Genomic DNA, 23,525 nt, shown 5'->3' with positions numbered 1-23,525 from the left:
TTTTTTTTTTTTTTTTTTTTTTACAGGAAAACAGCTTCTGCATAAAGAATGCTCAAAGGGCCCAGCAGTGGGGAAGGCAGTTAAGAGACTGGGCCCAGGTGGTCAGAGAAGAACTGGATTTGGAACCTGGTTCTGGGACCTTGGAGCTGTGTGAGCTCGGGAAGATCACTTCACCTCTTGAAGCCTCAGTTTCCCCACCTAGTAAATGAAATAATAATACCTAATTTGCAAAGTTGTTATCACCATGAATGAGTACCTGTGACACCTGCAATGCAGAGTCTGTAAGGGAGTGTGTCCTTTCGCTAAGAAGTGTCTAGTTTCCCGTTCATAGATGTTGGGTTGAGCATGTTGGTAACATTGTCAAGAACCATCTGCAGTTGGGACACACAAAAGCCCTCTCCCCAACTGCACTTCCAAGGTTGAATCACAGCCTATTTTGTTTCTGTATGTCCTCAGGTGGTTTATTAGCAGCTCACATGGCCTTCCAGAAAGGTTCCAGGCATTCGGGCTAAGTATACCTGTTTTCTTTGCTATGTGCTATGCACCACTGTGCTGGGATGATAAACTCACAGGAAGATGGTAGCTGGAATGCTAATGTGGGTTGAGGTCCCAATGAGTATTTTTTTAAAAAATTCTCATTTTGAACCAGGTTGCTAATTGGTTTGAATAATCTCACATTCCTTCCGCACATAAGAAGCATCAGCGCATGTGGAGTTTGGGGCAAGAGTTCCAGTATTTTCCATGCTCCTCTGCAAGTTCTTGGGTTTACAAGGCAGTTAAATTGTGACTATCTGAACTAAATCTTTCCAAGAGAATTTGCTTGGCTCATCCCCTCTTGGACAGTTCAGAAATTTCACAAATGACCATGGCCAGCAGGCAATGTGGGTAAAACTGGGAAGGCCCTTGAGTTGTGTGTGAGAAAGCAGCCATTCTTGGCCCATGAAGACAACTGGATTTGTGTTCCCAAGTATAAGTTGTGGTTGCATGAATAGTTTTTGTCCAGATTCAGGAAATGAATGAAAGTTCTCCATGGCGGCTCATGAAGCTGAGTTTAATACAATGATTAGGTACTCCCTGCTTCTCCTGATGGGCCCCAGGAGGGGAAAGCACTCAGTTCTGTGCCCCCCAAGAAAGAGAGGACCATGTTCTATTGGGGACGTGCTAGAAAGGGGGCTGCTGGTGGTGAAGGCTCATGTAGGGCAAGTTGGTGGAGACTGGAGAGGTGACCAGAAGGGAGAGAAGAGAGTTCTCCAGAAACTGAGGATCTGTTCTTCAGAGAGTGGAGGGTGGTGATGAGATACAGTTTCCCCAACCTTGAGGAGGGTGGGAGGGGCTTTAACAGTACAGGACCCTGCATGGAAGAGGTGAGGGAGACACTTTCTCAATACCAAGGGTTTTTCCCTTGTGACCTCATCCCTCCCAGTTCCCAGCCACCGACAACTGCCTCCCTCCCGCCTTTCATCTGATGACAGGGCAGGAGGTGACAGGATTCTGACTGAGCAGACAGGGGACCAGGGAAGGAGCAGGCTTAGGGCTCCAGCCCAAAGGTCCCAAGGCATAAGGATTGTGCTTTGATTTCCAGCAGGGATCCCATCAGAATATTCACATTTCCTTCACATCCCGGGCAGCAGAAACTTACACTGCCCACAGCCTCATGCCCCCAGCTCTCTCCACGCCCTCACACACGCCCACAGATCACAGGGGTGTGATTCTCCTCCCCAAGGACCCTTCTTCCCTAGCCTGAACTAACCAGCAGTTCTTCCTAGGTCTCTTTCCAGTTTCCCCCCCCGCCCCGCCCCCTCCCCGACTCTGCTCTGACTCTGCTCTAGCCAGAACTTTCAGGATTCCTAGGACCTTTAGCATTTACATATTCTAACATTGCCTGAGGTACGCATCTTCTCTATCCTACTGGTTGGTAAGCTCCTTAAGCATGAGGACCCTGTCTCAGCCAGCCTGTGTTGCCTTGTCTCCTGTAGGACAAACAGTCATTGCTTAGTGGGATTTGTAGGGCTCCCGAAGATGCGTTCAGCTACCCAGCTACTACAGGGGATTCCAAAAGTAGAACAAACTTTTTCTCGTGCTAAACATCCAAGATGACTTTAGATAACAGGTTATTTTGTCTTCTTGTTTACAAAAAAAAAATCTTTCTTCAAAGCATCAGATCTTTTAAATGATTTTCAAAAATTTCCACCTTGTCTCTGAGTTTTCAGCAAACAAAAGTCTTAAAGCTGAAAACCTGGAAATTGCTTTAGTAGGTCTGGCAGTGAAGCTGGTAGTGTGGGCAGGAGCCTCTGACTCTGGGCAATTTGAACCTCAGTATTTACAACTGTGAAATGGGAATATTCCTACCTTGCTGAATTATTGCCAAGTTTAGCAATAATATACATAAATGGCCTCACTCAGTGTCTGGTGTTTATTAGTTGCTCTAAATGATAGTTGTAGCTTCTGCCATAAGCAGTTTACTATTACTACTACTATTACTACGACTAACTGGGAATCTGAAGTCATTCCCATGAGAGAACTGGACTGGACCAGAAACTTGTTATGTAGGTTTCATCGGTTGAGAATAATCTATTCAGCAGCTTTCACTGCTGTGCACTTCTTGCTACTCCCTCCCTCAATCTTCTATAAAATCCAAAAGGCAAACAGCAACTCCCTTTCTATTATAATCTGTTCAACAAATACCCATGTGCCTTTGCTATGTAATAATTCACAAAGATGAGTAAGACATTTTGGTCATGACCTTAAAGATTGTAATCCAATTTAGCTGTACCGTTGACTTCTTCCTTGTGATACCTTTAGAGTCTATGAAAAGCAAATTCTTAGCAAAATATTCTTTTTTCACCACCTGAAACTGCAGTCACAAATGAGGCAACCTAAGCTGCATAGCTTGTATGGGCCCTGATTGCGGTTCCTAATCCCCTCACCCATAACCAAATCGGACCAAACTTCAGAACTCTGGGGCTTTTCCAGGATGGTCCTCCCTGTGGCATGGGACATACATTAACCAGCAGAAAGACACAAGTTATATTTATACATTTACACTCTTCAGGGAGGAGGACAGACCCCTTGCTTTCCAGAGAAGGGAGAGAATTGTGCTCAGGAGTCTCATTACCGTGACTCAACACCCTGAAGTCTGCTAGTGAATTTGGGGGAGACTTTGGTTTGCTTTACACCATACCCTCTTGTAGTATCTGAGCAAGGTGATGGCTCCAGTAGAAAAGAAACCCAATGGTTATTTAGATCAAACGTGTCTGCCCTAGTTCTCTTGATGATGCTGGGACACTGTCATTGTTGACTGGGTAGTTCTTAGTTTGACCAGGAAAGAGGGGGAAAAAGGTAGTCATCTCATATTTATACAAGGCCCTGCTGACTGAGAACCAAGCCCACATAACGGTCCATGTTCCTTCCATGTGCCTGATCATCCGTCAGGTCTTGACGTCACTTGCCATACACAGACACGGTTCTTGAGAGACAATGTCGAAAAGAAAGAGAGAAAATTACAATTCCTAAACCTTGACATCCCCCCTCCCCACCGTTGACCAGGAGGTGCCAAGATTCTAAGAGCTGTCTTCTTTAAAAACAGTATTGCTTCCTTTAGACCGTGGGAAGGGTTCGTGGTGCTGCCTTGGTGTAACAGGCAGCTTTCCGAACAGTCACAAATAACAGGCCGCGCCTATTCGCCGCTTTGGGTGTGCTGGAAACGTGCGTCGTCTCACATACCCAGAGGAGATCTTAATTAAAGCTTAATTATGTGCCATAAATATGTTTTATTTTGGAGCCCAGGAGGTGGGATTTTTGATTTGGGGAGATGTGGGGCCTAATAAGTAGGCAGGAAAGGGAATGTAAACAGTGACTGAGCCCTTTAATTTGTCCCCTCTCAGCGCGGTTCTCAAGGGGTTTCCAGTTCCAGCCTGAGCCTCGGGAAGCACCTGCCCCCTGCCCACCGCGCCACTCTCGCAGGGACCTGCACGTCGTCGCCTCGCGCCCGGTCACGTGGCTTCCGGGGAACGCGGAAGGGCCCCACGCGGGAGTGAAGAAATCCAAGGAGTCTCGCGAGATGACGGGATTTTATTGGTCGCTCACTCCTGGGGCGCTGTGAGGGAGGAGGTCGGGAGAAGGGTCAGCGGGTGTCTGGTCTTCCTGCTCCCCTGCACACCTCACCGCCCTGGGTTGGTCGTGTGACCTCGCCTCCGGCCCCCCTGCCCTCCTCCCGTCCACCTGTCTTCTGGAAGCCTCGCGTCTCCCTCTCCCTGCCGCTGCTGTGCTGTGTGCCTGGTCTAGGGCGACTTACCACACCAGGTAAATTTTACTGGGCCTCCTGGGGCCGGGCAGGCACAACACCGGGGTCTCCACCGGGGTGGGGCTGGAGACGGGGAAGTAGCACAGGGTGGCGGGGGACTCGGGCACGGGCCCCGGGGATGAGGAAGCAGGGCTCATGAAAGAGGGAATGGGCCCCGGAGGCAGATGGGGGGAGGGGGCCTGGGCCGCGGGGGTGGCAGGTGGCACGAGTGGCAGGAGGAGGCAGCAGTAATTGGAACTGGGCTGCCCAACGGGGGAGAAAGCAAAGACGGAGCAGTAAGGGGAATATTCAACACAGAACAGGGGGTGCTCGCTGCTGTCACCTGCACAAAAGAAAAAGAGCAGTCAGGAAGCAGCACTCACGGTGGGAAAGGACATTAAAAAAAAAGCCTGTGAATGAATCAGAACTCAAAAAGTGTTCTTCGGGCGGGCGTGTCCAGGTGTCCTAGCGGTAGCAGCCTTGGATCTCAGAGTCACTGAAGAGTTAACTGAGGGACTTGACCTCATCATCACACCCTGTTCCAGCCAATAGTCTCTGGCATCTCTGCCAGACGCAAGAAAGTTCTTTCCCCACCATGTTACTGCGTGGAAGCGCTGGGTCCCTTCTCCTCTCCCACAGCCAGTCTAATTAGCTGTGCCGGCAGCAACATACGGTGGCTGGCAGGGTCTCACCTAGATGAGGCTCTCCCCCCACCAGTCCTCCAGCTGTCCACAGGAGGAGGTGGCGGTCATGCCCTAATCTGGCCTTTCTGCTGCAGAGAGGAGGCCTGGGAAAAGAGAAGGAAGCAGAGAGATCCTGGTGGGATCGTGGAAAGGGAGAGGGACCAAGGAGGAAAGAAGCAGGTGGGCGAGGGAGGCGTCCAAGTGAAGTTAATGATTTGCTCGCTAACCTCACACTTAATCTGCCAGCCTTGCTGGAGGCTGAGTGTGGGCACCTGATGGAGTCACGATCCAGAGGGACCCCCTCGTGTGTGACAGGTTTCTCAGCTCTGCCACGAACAAGCTGGGTCACCTTGGATCAACTGCTTACCTTCTCGAAACCTGTTTCCTCATCTGCAAAATGAGACAGGTGTTTTCTCTAGCCTTGTTCCTCTAAGGGTGGTCCTTCGACCACCAGCATGGATGTCTCCTGCCAGCTCAGCTCCTTAGACATGCAGAATCTCGGCCCACCCAAACCTATCTAATCAGAACCTGCAGCTTCTCAGGGTCCCCAGGTATCTTTCATCAACTTTAAAGTTCTAGAAGCAAGGCTCTGAGATGGGTATCCAAACCTCTGTGATGACAGTCACCTGTAGTGCTTGTTAAAGACGTGGTTTTGCAGGCGGCTTTATTGGAGATGCTGAGAGATTCTGATGCTCTGGGTCAGGAATGGGAACCCGGAATGTGTGTTTAAATCGTGTACCTCCCTGCTGATTCTTATCAGGGAAATTTGGGAAAGAGTGCAGCTGAAATCAGCTCCAATTCTAAAATGCCATCATTCCACGAACCATCCAGTTGAAAATCATTACCTCCAGTATAATGCAGGAGGCGGTGTCTCAGTCCTTATTTACTTGTATCCTGTGTAGAATCTGACCCGATTATCTGTTCCTTCATTTCCAAATGCTTCCCTGGGCTCCTGGAGTGGCTCCTACTTTTCACATCGTTTCTCTGTGATTGTCTTGTCCTTCTGTCCTTTCTCCACATCATCTCTGCTTGCTCCATACACTCTCTCAGGAAAGACACTCTTCAGCCCCCTTGCACTCCAGGCCCTTGAGTTCCTGCTGGCGGCCAGGAGCTCTCCGCTGAGCCACAGACCTGGATGTCAGGTGCTTCCTGGCCTGGCGTTCCTTTCTGGCCAGCCTGCCTGCCCCTCAAACTCAACACTCACAGAAGGGGGGCCACTCTCTTTTTGCTTTCTTAGCCTCGGCAAAGGCGTCTTTCACTGGCCTAGTTTCCTGGGCCAGAACTCCAGCTTCTCTTTTGTTCCTCCTTTTTCCTTATCCTCACACCCAAGGGTCACCAAGTTCTGCCAGGTGTACTTCCTTGAACATTCTCAAGCCCAGACCTCCCACCCCCCCTCCCGCCCCCTGACCCAAACCCCTCTGCTTTTAATCCAGGCTCAGCGCTTGTTTCTCTCTGGGTGTACTGTACCTACAGTTTGTCTGGTGTCTCAGCCTCTGTCAGACTACCCTCACCCTCCAGCAGCTCCCTTTCCATGCTGGTCTGCTTTTAAAAATGCCAGTTGAGTCGCATCGCTTCCCACTTAGATCCCCTCCCCGGCTGATGCTGGGACATTCAAGGCCTTTGGGGACCTGGTCCTTGCCTACCTGAAGGGTGTCTGCTTTATAGTCTACACTTCCTAAAGCAGAGTTTCTCAAACTCAAATGTGCCTACAGACATTGCAGAGATCTTATTAAAGGCAAGTTCAGGTTCAGTAAATCTGGGCTGGGACCTGAGGTTCTGCATTCCTAACAAGCTCTCAGGTGATGCCTCTGCTGTAGTCTGGGGATACTTCAAGGCCCAAGGCCCTAGACTACTTGCCATTCTTCGACATGTGTCTGTCTTTCCCCCTCTTCTTTGTCTCTCTCTCCCATGCCTTTGCAGACTCCATACCTCCTCTGGGGCACATCATTCTTGCCTTCCCCGCTGGCTACATCTCCTATCCTTTAGGAATTACACCCCACTTGTCCCTGACCACAAGCTCGTGGAACTTAACCTTTGTAGGGACATGTTGGTGTCCTGCCCTCCCGCTATGCTGTGAGCCCCTGGAGGACCAGTTCTGTTTTATTTTTTCTGTGGCCCCAGCACCCATGCAGCACCTGACAGGTAAGCATGTGGTGAGCAGAATGTTAAAGTGCAGAATGAATGGGTGATGGATGAGGAAATTAAAGCATCCTGGTATCTTTCTCCTTGGGACAGCAGGGCTGATTGGATGGATTTGTAACATCCGAGAGGTACCGGAGAAGTACACGACCTCACTGATCATCAAATAGTTTTTTTTTTTTTTTTAAGTTTATTTATTTACTTATTTATGTGATCTCTACATCCAGTGTGGAGCTTGAACTCATGACTCCAAGATCAAGAGTTGCATGCTCTTCTGATTGAACCAGCCAGCCTAAAATTTTTTATAGTAAGGTTACAACCTCTTACATCTCATACTAAAATGGCTTTGGTTGAGCAGCTTATAAGAAGATGCCAATCCTGGAGCAGCAGCTGGTGGTGGGAGTAGGCTTCATAAGCAGAGGGAGGATTGGGGACTGACCTTTACCTAAGGCTTAGGCTCTCCCCAAGATTTTAATCTTCCTGTCTACTTGGTGAGGTAGGTAATAAACTCGATTTTACTGATGAGGAAACTGAGTTCAAAGAAGTTGCCAGCTCCCATTTATAGGGCTATAAAGTGGTAGGCCAGGAGGATTCTGAGCCAGGACTTCAAATTCTGGACTCTGTGACGTCCCTGAGCCGCACTGTCCCAGAAGCATTACCATAAACGACTGGGAATTGATTCTCTCTATAAAAGTGGGAGCACTCACTTATGTTGGTTTTTCTCTAACTTGGGAAGATGGCCTGGAAAGTTGTTGGGCACCAGTGGACCTGCCTGGAAATTCATTAATCTTGGCCTTTTGAGAAAATCTTCATCAGGATTTATTTGCAAGGTAAGTTACGAAGATTTGGGATTTGCCTCAAATTTCTCTTCCAGGCTGCCCTACAAATAAATATTTCACAACTCAAAAGAGACGAAAGTTATGTTAGATACTTATCTTTTTAAATCTGAATTCACTGCTCTTTCTTAGCTTTACAAGAACACATCTTCATGATAAGCCATTATTAAGCTGAATAGGTTTTGCTACTCCTACAAATGTGAATCTGGTAATGACTAACATTGGACTCAGTAATAAGTGAGGATAATTTCAGAACTCTTGGCTTTGTTTTAAAGGGCAAGGTTTTGGAAGCAGGCTCCAGGACTCCATCCAGATCCGTTTTCCTGGCACATAACTAGGAGACGGTGCCCAAGCTCTAGGTGATGGGAGAGGGCACACTCATTTCCTGTGTGCCTGGAACTGAGGCAGAGAGGTCTGTAGGACTCCAGACGCCAGAACCCCACAGCACAATGGCCTTTGGATGCCTCTATGCTTCCTGGAAAGGAGAGGTGGCTCCTTTACAACTCAGGCTAGGGCTGGGTGGGGTCTAGGATGCAGGCAGGAGTCCAGGAGTTGGAGGCCACTGTAGCTCCCTGCGCTTTTCTGTCCCCCAGCATTCGCTGGGCCTGCAGACTGCTCTGCTTCTCACAGACCCAAACAGAATTCTGAAGTAGAAATACGTAACTCTGCTAGGCTTCTCTTCCACCTTGTATCAGTGTTCACCTTGCTCATGAAATAGGGTTTCTGAATCCACTGCTCATCAGACACAGCTGGGTCTTGACTCACTGCCTGAATTTTCCATGTCTTTTTGGAGATAAAGCAAATCTCTGGCTTGGTGAATGCTTTCTGATTATTCATTTTTTTCCCTTTTGTGTTTTGCTTTGTAAATTCAAAGTGTCTGTACCTACATTTATATCAGGATTTAAAGAATACAACTCTGATTTTTGGTAAAGGGAAATAAGATTCTGGGGAGGCGGGGGACAACATTAGGACAAAGAAAACAAGGTTTTCTAGTTTATTCTCTAGTGAATATAACTCTCACATTCTAGAGATCATAACGCTATGATTTACCAAGTGCTTATGGTATCGGGAACCATTCTAATGGCTGAGCTTATGTTTTTTTGTTTGTTTGTTTGTTTTTGTTTGTTTGTTTTAAGATTTTATTTATTTATTTGACAGACAGAGATCACAAGTAGGCAGAGAGGCAGGCAGAGAGAGAGGAGGAAGCAGGCTCCCGGCTGAGCAGAGAGCCCGATGCGGGGCTCGATCCAAGGACCCTGGAATCATGACCTGAGCCGGAGGCAGAGGCATTAACCCACTGAGCCACCCAGGTGCCCCAACTGAGCTTATGTTTTATCATTGAATCTTTACAGCAGTCCCAGCAGGTAGGATCAGTTTTCACCCCCTACTTTACAGATGAGGAAGCTGAGGCACAGAGAAGTCACTTGCCCAAAGGCCACACAGCAAATAAGAAATGGGGCCCAGATGCATTTTGATTCTAAAGCACTTGCCCAACACTACATGGAGGGAGATAGTACGGAGAATCACAGGCCAGCTCACTTAGGAACAGTTCCGTGGAAGACACAAACTTAAAATGCGTGAATTCTCTCTAATAGAGTGTGAAGACCAGGGAAAATCTGACACCTTCTCAGTTATAAATATATTTGTAGAGGGCACCATTGGTTCCTAGATTGTAAGTAGCCTTCTTAGAGGTTCTAGATGGTAGTTCACATGAACATAAGAAAAACTTCCTTTATGTCATGGGTTACCATTACATAGATTTGCATGCAAGGCCACATTTCCCAGCTACATTACTGTATTCAGGATACAGTAGCAGAGCTCAGTGGAGGAAGGTTAGCCTATGACACAGTTGTTGCAAAGGGATTTCTTTGGGTTTGATGCCTCAGTTCTGCCCAGAACCCCAGTTCTGAAATGGGAAGAAGGTGTGATTCACTGCCGACTTTGGATCACCCCCAGAAAGCTTTAGGGAAATACTTCTCTACAGAGGTGAGGGAAAGCAGGAACCTGACCTGTGAATTCACCCAGTGAACTGAATCAACGTGTCCAGATAATTCAGGCCCCAAATCTTCTTTTCCTCCAACAGCAGGGTGTTCATGTGATCCCCCCGCAGCCCCCTCCCCGAGTTGCTAGCGCCACTCAACTAGACTTTTCCTGAAAAGATTCTGCTTAAATTCTCACCATGTCTCTGGGCTCTCATTTCGCTGTGCTAATTAAGGAACTCTGAGGGTGCATCTACACATGTAAAATGAGTGGATCTGAACACACCAACGCTTTGCTTTTGGCCAGCTTCACGAATGCTATTCGTTTGCTGCGCGACTGCTTCGGCTTCTGTGGCAACTGGCATCAGTCACCAGGACTGCTAGCCTCACTCGGCAGCCGGGGCCCAGTCCGGCTCCTGCCTGCGTGGGTCTTAGACATGGTCTAGGGTCCTAAGAGGACGATAAAGCTGCTGCTTTTTAAAAAGCTTTTTCTACAAGTAACATCCCTCATTTGATGAAATAGATATCTTTCTGCCAACTTGGCTCTCCTGCCTAAACCTTGGTGTTTTCCAGGCTAGTAATTCTTCAGACGTGATGTTTTATAGAATGTAAAGTGAATTAATTCTTCCTTTTGTCAGTGTTGTAAGTTCCATATGGAGTTTGCTTAGTCAGAGAAGCATCTGTATTAATCACACAGACCAAAATCACCTTGTGGACCTCAACTGTACATCTTAATGACTTTTCTCCACAGATGACAAAGCAGCCCCTGCGAATAGCTACCCGGTTTTGGTAAGAAGGCTAGAAATTACATTGAGTGAATGAAATTGCATTATTTGAACTTAAATTCAATTTTTTTCTATTAAAAACATCCCCAGTTCAATAAATTACAATGTGTATTTTGAAATATTTGGGGAATGATCTTATCTGCTCTATTCCATTCTTAAACAGCTGAATTAAAAACCTTCTTCCTACTAAAAATTTTCAAAATGAGAAGTTGTTAAGTATTGATGATACTTTCCCCTGATTAAATAAGGAAAAAGAATTCAGGCTTTGCTTGAAAGGACATCATTTCAGAAGTCAATTTGGTTTGTTTTTTTTTTTTTAACTTCATTAAAGCAACAAAATGTGGGTGGTTAATCTGAGGGAAAGCTGCCATTTTCTAAAAATGCATTAAGACTTAACTGGACGGGTGGTTGCATGAGAAGAGCTATTTAGGATTAGAAAGTAGTTGTGATTTGTATTTAAATGAATTGCATGCTATTTACAAATTCCTCAGCAGTTAATTTGGATCGTTTCCATTCTACTGTAAGCAGAAGGCAGACCTTTCTGCCTAGTTACCCCAGCTTCGAAGTCCGTTCCCAGAGGAATCAAGTTTGTCCTCCATATGTTGGCTTTGATGGGGATGAGCCTGAGGGACTCTACGCTTTCACTTGAATTTATCCTCTTTTTGGATACTATTAAATCACTCCTGCCTCAAGCAGAGGACTGGTCTCCTCTTCAAAGGCAGCTAAAGAGTGAGTTATTTACCAAATCGCACAAAAGGGAGGATTTATCAAGCCCCTTTTCTCCCAGAGAGGACAACCCCAGAACTGGAGGACTTTATTACTCTCTTTCTTGGCTATAAATTATGGCATTCAGATGCTTTTGAAAGCTTCTCTTCATGCTCTTGCTTGAGTCATAAAATTTGATACCTGGGGCCAAATGCCTTTATTCTCCTCTCCCCCCCGCCAAGGGTGAAGAAGATGAAAAAGTGCCAATTCTAGGCAAGTGCCACACAAAGCCAATGATTGGTCAGAAAATATGAGCAGTGGGAACAGTTACTCTACATAATTCACACCTCCTTGACCTGCTATTCTATCCTGAAATGAATTTTACCATTTGCATATGATCACTGGACCCTCCAAAGCCTGAATTCCCCACTGGGAGAACACTTAAGTGGAGCCAACAGCACCAATCTGACTGTTGTCATTACCTATAATACTGGGATTTTAGATTTTGTTTCAGTAACTCAGCCACTCACCTGAAGAGGGTTTGCTGGGGCTTGCTTTCTCCACTTTCCTTGGAGTCATAGTACTTTTATGTTTCTGTTTGACTGATGTTTGGTCAATTGCTGGAAGTTTGGAATCACACTTAACCGCAGAACTCTTGGTGGATGGTCTTGGTTCAGCCAGAGGATCCTCCTCACCAGAACTCTACCAAAAAGGAAAGGTGTCTGAGTATCAGTGCCAAGTAGGTCATCTTTGCTATGCAGAGGAGAGACGAGCTGAATGCATGGACTCCTTCAGCACTAACACTGGAGCATCCTGCCACACTTAATATGCCCTTTTATCAGGGAGATTTTGATGGCCTGTATCCATTTAGAAGTATCAATTAGAAATAATAGCAAAGTTAATGAGTCTATTTTGCAGAACACTATAAAAAGAAGGCACTTCTGTGAGTTTATCTTGTAGAACATTATGAAAAGAATGCATTTCTGAGCCTTGCGGAAACCCAGCCAGCTCACGTTAAAGGCTACATATGAAAGCCGGAGAAGCAATCAGTGCCCTTAAACTTCTTGCTTTTGTTATTTGAACCGCTTTGGGGGTGGGTGAGGAAAAATGTTCCTTCTGGTAATCATATACTTAACGAAGAAAAGGAAATTTACATAGTGTGTTGGGACCGAAAAGATGGGACCTCAGTTTAATATTCTGAATTACTGCGTGCAATCTAAGACTAACCTTGAAAGTCCCCTACTTGTCAGTTCTCTATAAAGAAGTCAATATAAATTTATGCCCAGCCAAATCATGATTGCGGCAGTGTCAGAGCCGCTTGGCACAGCCTTCCCAACCCAACAAAAATGATCCAGACGTTCATCGTTTTATCCTTTGCCACAACTACACCCACCAAAGAAATAATAAAAGCAGTGAAATGGCTATGGGAAGCCTGGTCATGAGAGGGTAGTTAAGTCCTACATTATGATTTTTTTAAAATATTTATTTATTTTGGGAGGGTGGGGTGGAGGAGGAAGGGGAGAATAACCCAGGCAGGGTTTGCTGCAGGACCATGAGATCGGGACCTGAGCCAAAACCAAGAGCCAGACACTCAACCAACTGAACCACCGAGGCGCCACCCCCGCCTTATGGTTATAGGTCCTGGTGGTAGGATTTGTAAAACACTGCAACATACAAAACCCCAAGGTTCCCACCCTCCCTCCCGGGGGAGAGGGTCGCTCAGTTCTTCCACAGGCACATTAGTCCAGTATTGGAAGGGCCTCTGAAGATGCCGTCTTCCGTAGGCGAGAGTGCTGTGTTAATGCCTTCTCCCCTCCCCAGCTGTGGCAGGGTGTGTTAATCTCCCTCATCGTTCTAGCTGACAGTTGTGGCATTTTCATTTCAAGGCTCCTGACTCAGGAAAATACTCTGAGTAGCTTTGAATCATTGGGCACAACATAAGACAAACTGAACTCTAAGAAAAGTCCCCTACTTGTCCGTCTTCTCCAAAGAACTCTGTATAAATCTACAGGTGGACAGATCATTATCCTCTAAGATTATAAGTCCTGTTTTGTAATTTAGAGTATGGATACAGCCTTCAAACAAGTAATTATTGTTTCTCTCTGTCGCTTCAGATAACAAATCAGATAAGGGACAGGGAAAGGAAAGGACTTAATGAATCTGTTCTCCATTTTGCTTTTTGATTTGAGAATTTAATAGAAATCCTTGAAAATGATTGTGATGTGTCAAAGATGAAGCGTTAGTTTGTACCTGAGCATGAGACAGGCTGTTTTCAGAGAAGGAAATGTGGGTAGGTTTTAATTATGATGCCTAAGACAGTGAACACGTGATGGAATTTCTTCCACAAACTGCCCAAAACAAACACCTGCCATTAGGGTGTGGATAATTCGGCTCATACAAGGGTCTGTTCTTCAGCCCTCCCTTCCTCCCTCCTTTCCTTCCTTCCTTCCCTCCCTCCCTCCCTCCCTCTTTTAAAAGATTTTACTTATTTATTTCAGAGAGGGAGAAAGAGCGCAAGAGCATACAAGCTGGGGAGACTGGCAGGGGGAGAGGGAGAAGCAGACTCCCTGCTGAGCAGGGAGGGGGGGGGCCCATGTGGGGCTCAACCCCAGGACCTTGAGATGAGGGCCTGAGCCAATGGCAGATGCTTCACCAATTGGCCCCCTTCAGCCCTTTATTTCTAACCAATGCAAAGACAGGAAAGATGCTCTGGGCTCAGACTACCAATACCCACAGTAGACAGTATCAGGAACAGTAATGGTGTCGACCATTACTGGTGGGTTCATCACCCTTAGCCGGGGCAGGTTTCTTTGCTTGCCCCAGGCAGTGGTGAACTGGGAGGAGTGGGTTGGTGACAAGACTTATTATTGGGTGGGTGTTAAGCCATATTTATTGTTCCTTCATCCACTCATACCTCAAGCCTTTAAGAGCAACAAAGGTGAAAGAAAGTTTGGCCCCCTAGACAGTGCTTATTACAATGGAATTGTGCGCTTGCATTCTGAATACATCCTTTTCTGGTTCCTGGTTCCATAAAACTTACTTACTTCCTTCTGGTTGGTAATCATTCCAAAGAGTCCAGAAATGGCAGCTGAAAGAGGGTGTTTTGTCAGTAGGAAACTAAAGTCACAATGGCAGGAACTATAATACTTATGAATGTGCTTGCTTCTCTGAGTCATTGTAAGTAAATCATTTCAACTTTCTGTGCCTTTATTCACGTCCTCTTATGATCTGCCATTTTCCTCTATCCTCTTCTATGAAAACTCATCATATTATCCAGGGAGGAAGATCCTTGATGGGCCAAGTCATAGTAACTCATTCTGGCACTAAAGCATAGTATATTCAAGACTTCCTGGGAGTGAATCCTGGCCCTTTCCCGGAGTTATTTTGTGATAGAGGGTTAGTTTTAGTTCATCTCTCTGCATCTCAGGTTTTTTTCATCCATGAACAATAGTGGTCTACCTTTTGGTGGTTCTTTGAGGATTGAATGAGTTAAGATGTGTTGATAGCACTTAGAACAGTGCCAGGCATCCAGTAAGTGCCATGCAAGTGCTGGCTTTTGCAATTAGCTGTTCATTCATGTTCAGCCATTAAACTAGCTAACTAGCTAACTACTGAATATTAATTACATATTGTTGAAAGCAAAACCAAATCCCCAATGAAACATTCTATTGGATTGTCACCTAATCCCAAGAAATAGGAACAGAGAAAGTGGATCAGTTCCTCATTGGACTCTTAGTTTCTTGGGAACTGAGAAAGTGGATCAGTTCCTCATTGGACTCTTGGTTTCTTTCAAAAGCTATATAATTTATGAACATCAGTAGTCAATGGAAATATATCTAGTCTTAAGAAAACATGGTACAATTTCTTTTTCACACAGTATAAGCTCTAATGGAAAACATTTACAATGTTTAGAGATTATCAAACAATAATAATTAAATTATTTTGATTTAAAGTTGATTTTAAAACAGTCTTTTCCTCTTGTAATTTCGAACAGTAATTACAATTTTCATTCCTTCCCCCATATGTTCCTAAGTTGAAATGTCACATGGAGGTGGAGGCAACAGCACATTGCTATGCCTTTGAGGGAAGAAAAGCAGCTCTGTCTTTCAAAATCCAAGTCTAAAATGTTTAAAAAAAATGAACTAGAAAAAACTTTAAAAAATCAAGCTACGTGATACTTGTGAGGATTCTTTTCTCTATTTGTAATTTGGTGAGAAAGTCCTAACGAAGCCATGTGAACTAAAAGAAGTTATTGTCAAAATTAACATTTTCTAGAGCATTATTATATATGTACTTAGCGTTTTCCAAAAATCCCAACTTGCTCTTCTGGCCTAATAGAGATATTACCTTGCCCTGGGCTAGGCTCTCTCAAAAGAGAGAAAGAATCTCTTTCTTTCTCTTTCTCTCTTCAGAAAAGAAAAATCTCTTTCTTTCTCTGAGAAAGAATCACATGAGGAAGAGAAGGAACTTCTGTCAGAGAATGCAGTGGCACTGGGCACTGGAGTAATGGCTTAGTGATGCTATAATGGTTCTAGTTAGGCCTGGGAGATGGAGACCCAAGGGTTGGGAGTGGAATGCATTTCCTCAGGGATGTGAGAATGATGAGATTTTTTATATGAGACCTAACAGTGTCGAGTCTGGAATGGCAAGGTGACCGTGAAAAGAGATGATTAGTAGAGCAAAGGAGACTGAAGTAGTCAGAGACAGAAAAGACCAACTTATTTTCCAGCTCTTGCCTGATGGCTCGTTTCCAAGACCCAGGAAACTGATTCTCTACTGGTATGCCACCTCCTTCCCTCCCCCACTGTGTGCTACTGAATTCTGATTGACGGAGACACTAAACCCATTTTGCCACATGTCATGTGATGGTAAGCTGGGCTGAGCAGATCTTCTGACATGGTGTAGACCAGGGTACAACCTGCTGGGAATAAAAGGGAAGAGGAAAAGAGTAATGTCAAGCTAGTGCCAGAGAAAAGACTGTGTGTTTTTGACATTCAAAATGAATGTGTTTTCATGAGAGTATGAAGGACCGTGATCAAGATGGTGATCCTCGACATTCAAACAATATCAACATGGGAAGGATGAGCAAGGGACTGCGGGTGCAAATGTGTACTTTCAAAGTCTCCAAACTCCACACCAATATTGTGCCTCAAATACAAAAACAGCCTTAGAAAATTGAGGGTAGCTCATATAAACAGCATTCTGGATAGGGTGGCCCCCTTTGGGTATTCAAGAACCATAAAGTTAGCATGTTCTACACGGAATGCTGGCCGTATCACAAAGCAGGCTAAACTTTCTCTTATCTAGAAAAACTCTAAGAGCAGCAAAGTCCTGCCCATGTTCAGGACAGTTTTGAGCTTACTAGAATTGTAAACTTCAACAACAGTAAAGAACAAGGATCAGTGACCTTTTTTGAGTTTGACGTTTTTTTGTGTGGGGTTGTTTGTTTTTTGGACTCAGGTACCACCTGCCAGAATCAGATTGCTGCTTAACCCCATTTGTCTCTCCCTCCTGAAAATATGGCTGCCAGATGGGGCTGGGTAAGAGCAGGATCAACAATAAACCTTGGTCTCCATTTTTGCCACAAGATGCTTTTTGGAGTCAGATGGGCTGTCACATGTATAAATATCATGCACACTGGTCTATACCATTGACTTTGGTAAAGAGACACCCCCCCATTCCCCCCCACCCCGCCGCCCCCGCCGCCAACCTGCCATTGTCTGTGATTCTCATGCTAGCAGGTTGGAATGACTCAGCCTGAGACACTGATCTGAAAGCAGTAGTAGCCTTGATGATTAATGTCTGATGACCACTGGGTCTGCTTGCTGAAGGACTTGCATGTGGGACTCTTGAGTTGGCTTTGTGCTTACTGTCCATCTCACTATAGAATGGCCTCTGGGTGAAACTCAGAGCTGCAAGCTACTGAAATAGCAAACATGACAGATTTCCTGACACTTGCTAGGTATTCCTTGTAATGCAAATTGATCCCTTGTGTGTTGTAGACATACCTGGGTGGTGACACATTTTCATGATTTTGGGGACAAGTATGTATGGTGTTCTCTGGGATAGAGTTCTTTGTGGTGGGCAGTGGGTAAGGAAGTGGTATGTGGCCGGAAAATGTTGGATTTTAAAAATTTGAATGCTACAGTGTAGTGTTTGTTTATTAAAAGGTTTATTTATTTATCAAAAGATTTATTTGATAGAACAAGCAGGGGGAGCAGCAGACAGAGTGAGAGGAAGAAGCAGATTCCCTGCTGACCAGGGAGTCCAACGTGGGGCTCGATCCCAGGACCCTGAGATCATGACCTGAGCCAAAGGCAGACGCTTAATGAACTGAGCCACCCAGGCACCCCCAGTATAGTGTTTAGTAGCACACTGAGACTGCCCTCAGTGGGTATTTCTCCCATGCAGTGTGGCTACAATGTATTTCTCCTCCATTCTTTATTTGAATTCACATTCCCGTTTTAGCTGAGAGGAGCATCTGAGGAACGTGAAAGATTTGGCCATCAAATGGAGATCACCTACAAGATTACCTCCTACTCAAAAGGATATATCTAAAATGTGGGAATTAACTGAGAAGTATCATTTGCAACTACTATGTCTTCAACCCCATGCTAGGCACCATGAAGGAATCTGAAGACAAAAAGCTTACAGTGGGAAAGAGAAGATTATATCATACTAGCAAAATGCAAAACAACATTTAATTAAACAATCAGTTGGGTGGCACCAATTCTGAATTCCAAAGGAACTTAGAGAAAATGATGTGAAGTGAAGGCAAGGTTCATGAGGCAGGTGGTGGTTTCTGGAACCTGAAGGATGACTAGTAACTGAGTCGATTAGAGACAGCACAGGAGCCAAGGTATGGATGGAGTAAGAAGTCAGGCGTGATTCTCAGACAGCAGGGCAAGGGGCCAGAGCAGAGAGTGTGGGAGGAGCGGGAGAACAAAAGCTGGATAGCAAGGTAGGGTCAGATGGTGGGAAGGGGGCTCTGAGACTCAAGCAAAGGATTGAGAGTCAATATGTTAGAGGCTAGAAGTCTGAGTAGAAAAATGCTTAACACGGTGATAAGACTAGCATGTATCTTTCAGAGCAGGAAAATAAAGCATCCCTTCCAGATTTGCCAGTGAAATAATCTTTTTGTAGTTTCAGTGGCTTATTTTTATAAAGTATAATTCTTCATTACAAAAGAAATGCATGTTCATAATGGAAAAATAAAGACAAGCCTAAGAAAATTTAAAACCTTCAAAACCGCATTAACCTTGAAATAAAAACTGCAAATAGCTTGGCCTATATTCTTTAAGACTCCCTTTTCATGACTGTGATGGAGGCAACCAGCTTTCCACCGAGAAATACCTTCTCAAGTAATGAGTTGAAGGTAGATATAGCCGCCCACCTTGAGCTGAACCCCTGCCTCTGGATGTGAACTCAGGGAAGCCTCACCAGCCGGTGGGAGTGGGAGTGATATGTGCATTCTGCCTCAGTGTCTGGCTCAGCACTTCAAGTGGCAAGGTAGCAACTTTGAAAGTCGGGTGTTGAAGACGATCGAACCATTATCAGCCTGTCTCTGAAAGTCCTGGTGGAGGAGAGCTGCCTGCCTGCCGATCTGGTTCATCCAGCCTGAACTGTCCCAGGCACAAGAACTTCCGTCCTGATGGAGCCACCATGCTTTGGGTCCCGTTGTCACAGCCACTGACCTTACTCTCACACACATCAATGCATACGTGTGAATAGGATTAAAAAATAGAATTGTTCCATATCTACTGTTTCACTTAATGATACAGTGCATCAACAGATACCTGTTTAAAATTTTTTCAGTCTTAATTTGAAGAATGTCAGATCTACAGAGAAGTTGAAAGAATAGTACAAGTAACACCCATTACTCTTGGGCGCCTCAGTTGGTTAAGCAGCTGCTTTTGGCTCAGGTCATGATTCTGGAGTCCTGAGATCGAGTCCTGCATTGGGCTCCCAGCTCAGTGGGGAGTCTGCTTCTCCGTCTGACCCTCCCCCTTCTCATGCTTTCTCTCTCAAATTAGAAAAAAAAATCTTTAAAAAAAACCAAACACCCATTACTCTTTCGCTTGTCAGATTGCACGTGTGTGCTCTCATGCATGTGCTCTCTATGTATTCTTTTTCTGAAGAATTTCAAAGTAACTAGACTTCATGATGCTTTACCCTAAATACTTAAACATGCATCTCCTATCAAAACATTCTCCTACAAAGCCACAATACCATTTATCTTACCTAAGAAAATGTAACAGTTCCATGACATTGTCTAATATGTGGAACATATTCAGATTGTCCAAAAATGTCTTTTTAACTGTTGGTTTTGATCAATGATCCAGAGTACATGCATTGCATGCAGTTTTATGTCCCTTTAGTCTTTGATTTTCTTTTTTGATTTTTTCATTTTTTTTTTAAGATTTTATTTATTTGACAGACAGAGATCACAAGTAGGCAGAGAGGCAGGCAGAGAGAGAGGAGGAAGCAGGCTCTCTGCTGAGATCCCAGGACCCTGGGATCATGACCTGAGCTGAAGGCAGATGCTTTAACCCACTGAGCCACCCAGGAGCCCCCTTTTTTCATTTTTTTAAAAAGATTTTATTTGATAGACAGCGATCACAAGTAGGCAGAGAGGCAGGCAGAGAGAGATGGGGAAGCAGGCTCTCTGCTGAGCAGAAAGCCTGATGCAGGGCTCTATCCCAGGACCCTGAGATCATGACCAAGCTGAAGGAAGGGGCTTAGCCCACTGAGCCATCCAGGTACCCCTTTTTTCATGTTTTTTTACTGTTTTGAAGAGTCCCAGCCTCATAGGTCTTAGGTTCCGAATTTGATTGTGTCCTCATAATAAAATTCACATTAACCATTTTTGGTATGCATATTCTGTAGGCGGTGTGATATTCTTCATAACATCACATGTCAGCACCTCACAATGCTATTTGATAATTCTGTTTGATCTCTAGGGAAAAGTGGTGACTACCAGATTTCTTCAATGTAAAGTTTCATTTCCCCCCCCCATTGCAATTAGTAGGTAATCTTATAGATGATTCTTTGACACTGACTAGCCTATTCATAAACAACATATTACCCAATGATTTTAGCATCTTTGGATGTACTTTTCCTGATTTTATAACACAGAGATAGCAAAATGATGATTTTTCTAATTCTGTCATTTCTTCTATAAGTAATAGTTGGCATTCTTCTCTAAAGGAGAAATCTCCCCCTTCTCTTTTATTTATGTATGTAATTTATTTATTATCATTGTGGTCTCAAGGATATATTTTACTCAGTTACCTCATCACATTCTTTGATGCTCAAAATGTACCAAAAATGGTTCATTGAGTTTGACTTTTGACTTGTCTTTGAGCACTTCTTTGCTTTCTGGTATAATAAAATATCATAGTTTTGCCTTGTATTTTACCTGTCTCAGGCCTGGAATCCAAGAAGCTCTGGGTCCTTTTAGTTAAAACGGTACTTAGGAATTAATATTTGTGAGGTGCGCTCATTGCTAGTGGCATAGCATTGTTCCTCAATCCTTTCAATAAAATTTATTAGAAATATGTATTTTAAAAATCATGAATTCACAGTGATATTTCTTTTTTTTTTTTTTAAAGGATTTTATTTATTTATTTGACAGAGAGAGATCACAAGTAGACAGAGAGGCAGGCAGAGAGAGAGAGAGAGAAGCAGGCCCCCTGCTGAGCAGAGAGCCCGATGCGGGACTCGATCCCAAGACCCTGAGATCATGACCTGAGCCGAAGGCAGCGGCTTAACCCACTGAGCCACCCAGGCGCCCTACAGTGATATTTCTAATTAAAATTAACACTATAAGGAATTTTCCCTTCCTTTAATAATTTTATATTTGTATTTTATGTTTATGCCTTAATTATATTAATATTTTTTGTTTTAGTCTGTAATAAATGTGAAATAAGGTGAAAATTACAATACAAATATTACTCTAAGACTAAACCCACTACATAAAGTTCATTCTTTCTTGGTAGTTCTCTTTATCTTCATAATATACTCCTCAATTACTGGATGGATCTATCATAATTCTTTCTGTTGGTCATATACTTTGCTTCCAGCTTTTTGCTATAATAAATAATGCTATGATGAATATTCTTATAGATTTATGCACATCTTTAATTATCTCCTTAAGTTTCCCAAAGTGGGAATTTATATTAGTAGATTAAAAGCATTACAAAGATTTAAAGTTTTTTGTTCCCAAATTGTCTGCCAGAAATATTGGTGTCAATTTACATTTCTAGATGTGTATGAGAATGCCAGTTTCTTTATAACTTTTCCAACTATTCTCTTTTTAAAAAAAGTCTTTGTCAGGATGCCTGGGTGGCTCAGTGGGTTAAGCCTCTGCCTTCGGCTCAGGTCATGATCTCAGGGTCCTAGGATCGAGCCCTGCATCAGGCTCTCTGCTTAGCGGGGAGCCTGCTTCCTCCTCTCTCTCTGCCTGCCTCTCTGCCTACTTGTGATCTCTGTCTGTCAAATAAATAAATAAAATCTTAAAAAAAAAGTCTTTGTCGGGGCGCCTGGGTGGCTCAGTGGGTTAAAGCCTCTGCCTTCAGCTCAGGTCATGATCCCAGAGTCCTGGGATCGAGCCCCGCATCGGGCTCTCTGCTCAGCAGGGAGCCTGCTTCCTCCTCTCTCTCTGCCTGCCTCTCTGCCTGCTTGTGATCTCTGTCTGTCAAATAAATAAATAAAATCTTTAAAAAGAAAAAAAAAAGTCTTTGTCATTTTGGAAGAAGATTATAATTTTGATTAGTTACTCATACGTAATTTTAATTTCATTATTACACAGGCTCATTTATCTCACCAACTTAGTATATTCCACCTAGTTCTAAAAAGGGTCTGAGATGACTTAAAAGTTGAACTTAAAACCATTTTAGAAAATAGAACAAGAGGGGTCCTGGGTGGTGTAGTTTGTTAAGCATCCAACTCCTGGTTTTGGTTCAGGTCATAATCTCAAGGTCTTGAGATGAAGCCCCGTGTTGGGTTCTGCTCTCAGTGCAGTCTGCTTAAGACTCTCTCTCCCTCCCCCACTGCTCTGTCTCTGTCTCTCTTTCTAAAATAAATATATATATTTTTTTTAATGGGACAAGAAAAGGCAAAACTAATTTATGGGGAAAGCAGAATAGCAGAGAGGGGACAGGCATAAGAATTGGCTAAAAAGGGGGCATAAAGAGTCTTCATGGGATGATGAAAACTTGATGGGGGTTTGGGTTACATGGTTTTGTTGTGTTTTTTGGGGGGGTTACATGGTTACATGCATTTGTCAAAACTCATTATTACTGTTAAAAACTCAAATTACTGTCAAAACTCATTATTACTGTTAAAATTTTCACAATTCATTACAGGTAATTCCTACCTCTAAAAAATTGAAAAAAAAAAAAAAAAACCATGAACAATCAAAACCACAAAAGCCATAACAAATATTCAGTGCTGTGGGTTTCCGTAGTGTAGTGGTTATCACGTTCGCCTCACAAATATTCAGTGCTAGTTAATGATGTACATATTGAAGCGTTTTGAGGTGGGGGGGAGGGCAGATGTCTACAACTGGCTTTGAAATGCACCAGAACACAAGGTGGATCAGTGGTTGGATAGATCGATATGTGATAAAGCAAATATAACAAAATGTCAACAATGGTAGACTGTGAGTGGTGGATATATGGATATTCACTATACAATTCTGTCAACTCTTCTATATGTTTTGAAGCTCTCAGAGTAAAATATTAAGAAATGGAGCAGTAGTATAGATACATAGATATTGCTGGACTGTTGGGATAAACTAGGTACTTGGTGGGAACACTGCCAATTTTCTTTTTATGGCTCATAATAAACATTTCATTAGATTTAAAATGTTTCCTTCATGTTATCTGGTAACAATGAGAGATCAATGATCAATATAGGAAAGTCAATGTGAGATAAATTTTAAAAGATACCTCCCACACTTGGTGCTTTAGGAGGAACATAAATTCATACTAACCAGTGACTCTTCGTGGAAAAGGCAATATAGCCACATACATTGGGATATGGGAATGATGAGTAAAACAAAGACTTGGTTCTTACAGAGCTTACAGTCTAGGTAGGAAGGTAGATCATTTAAA

General features: G+C 44.0%; 1 protein-coding gene and 1 long non-coding RNA gene across 5 annotated transcripts in view; one reads left to right on the top strand and one right to left on the bottom strand.

Moving 5' to 3' along the window:
* Nucleotides 1-491, top strand: part of LOC116875421 — an 11,054-nt gene extending 10,563 nt beyond the window's left edge. Inside the window, exon 3 of the long non-coding RNA XR_004384185.1 lies at nucleotides 27-491. This is a non-coding gene — a long non-coding RNA (uncharacterized LOC116875421). The remainder of the gene's footprint in view (nucleotides 1-26) is intronic.
* MARCHF10 (membrane associated ring-CH-type finger 10) overlaps nucleotides 1-23,525 on the bottom strand; it is an 82,203-nt gene that overhangs the window by 30,920 nt on the left and 27,758 nt on the right. For 3 of the 4 annotated variants that reach the window (XM_032870898.1, XM_032870896.1, XM_032870897.1), the window contains exon 4: nucleotides 11,940-12,111. In XM_032870898.1, coding sequence (XP_032726789.1) covers nucleotides 11,940-12,111 — 172 coding nt within the window. Of the gene's footprint in view, nucleotides 1-4,057; nucleotides 4,626-11,939; nucleotides 12,112-23,525 lie in introns of those variants that run through there. The other variant, XM_032870899.1, reaches the window with a different exon arrangement.

Source organism: Lontra canadensis, unplaced genomic scaffold (genome assembly GCF_010015895.1).
Source record: "Lontra canadensis isolate GAN:19392208 unplaced genomic scaffold, GSC_riverotter_1.0 scaffold41, whole genome shotgun sequence".
In the NCBI taxonomy this organism is placed as follows: Eukaryota; Metazoa; Chordata; class Mammalia; order Carnivora; family Mustelidae; genus Lontra; species Lontra canadensis.
Note: the sequence above shows the minus strand (reverse complement) of the source record. Positions and strands in the feature narration are given on the sequence as shown.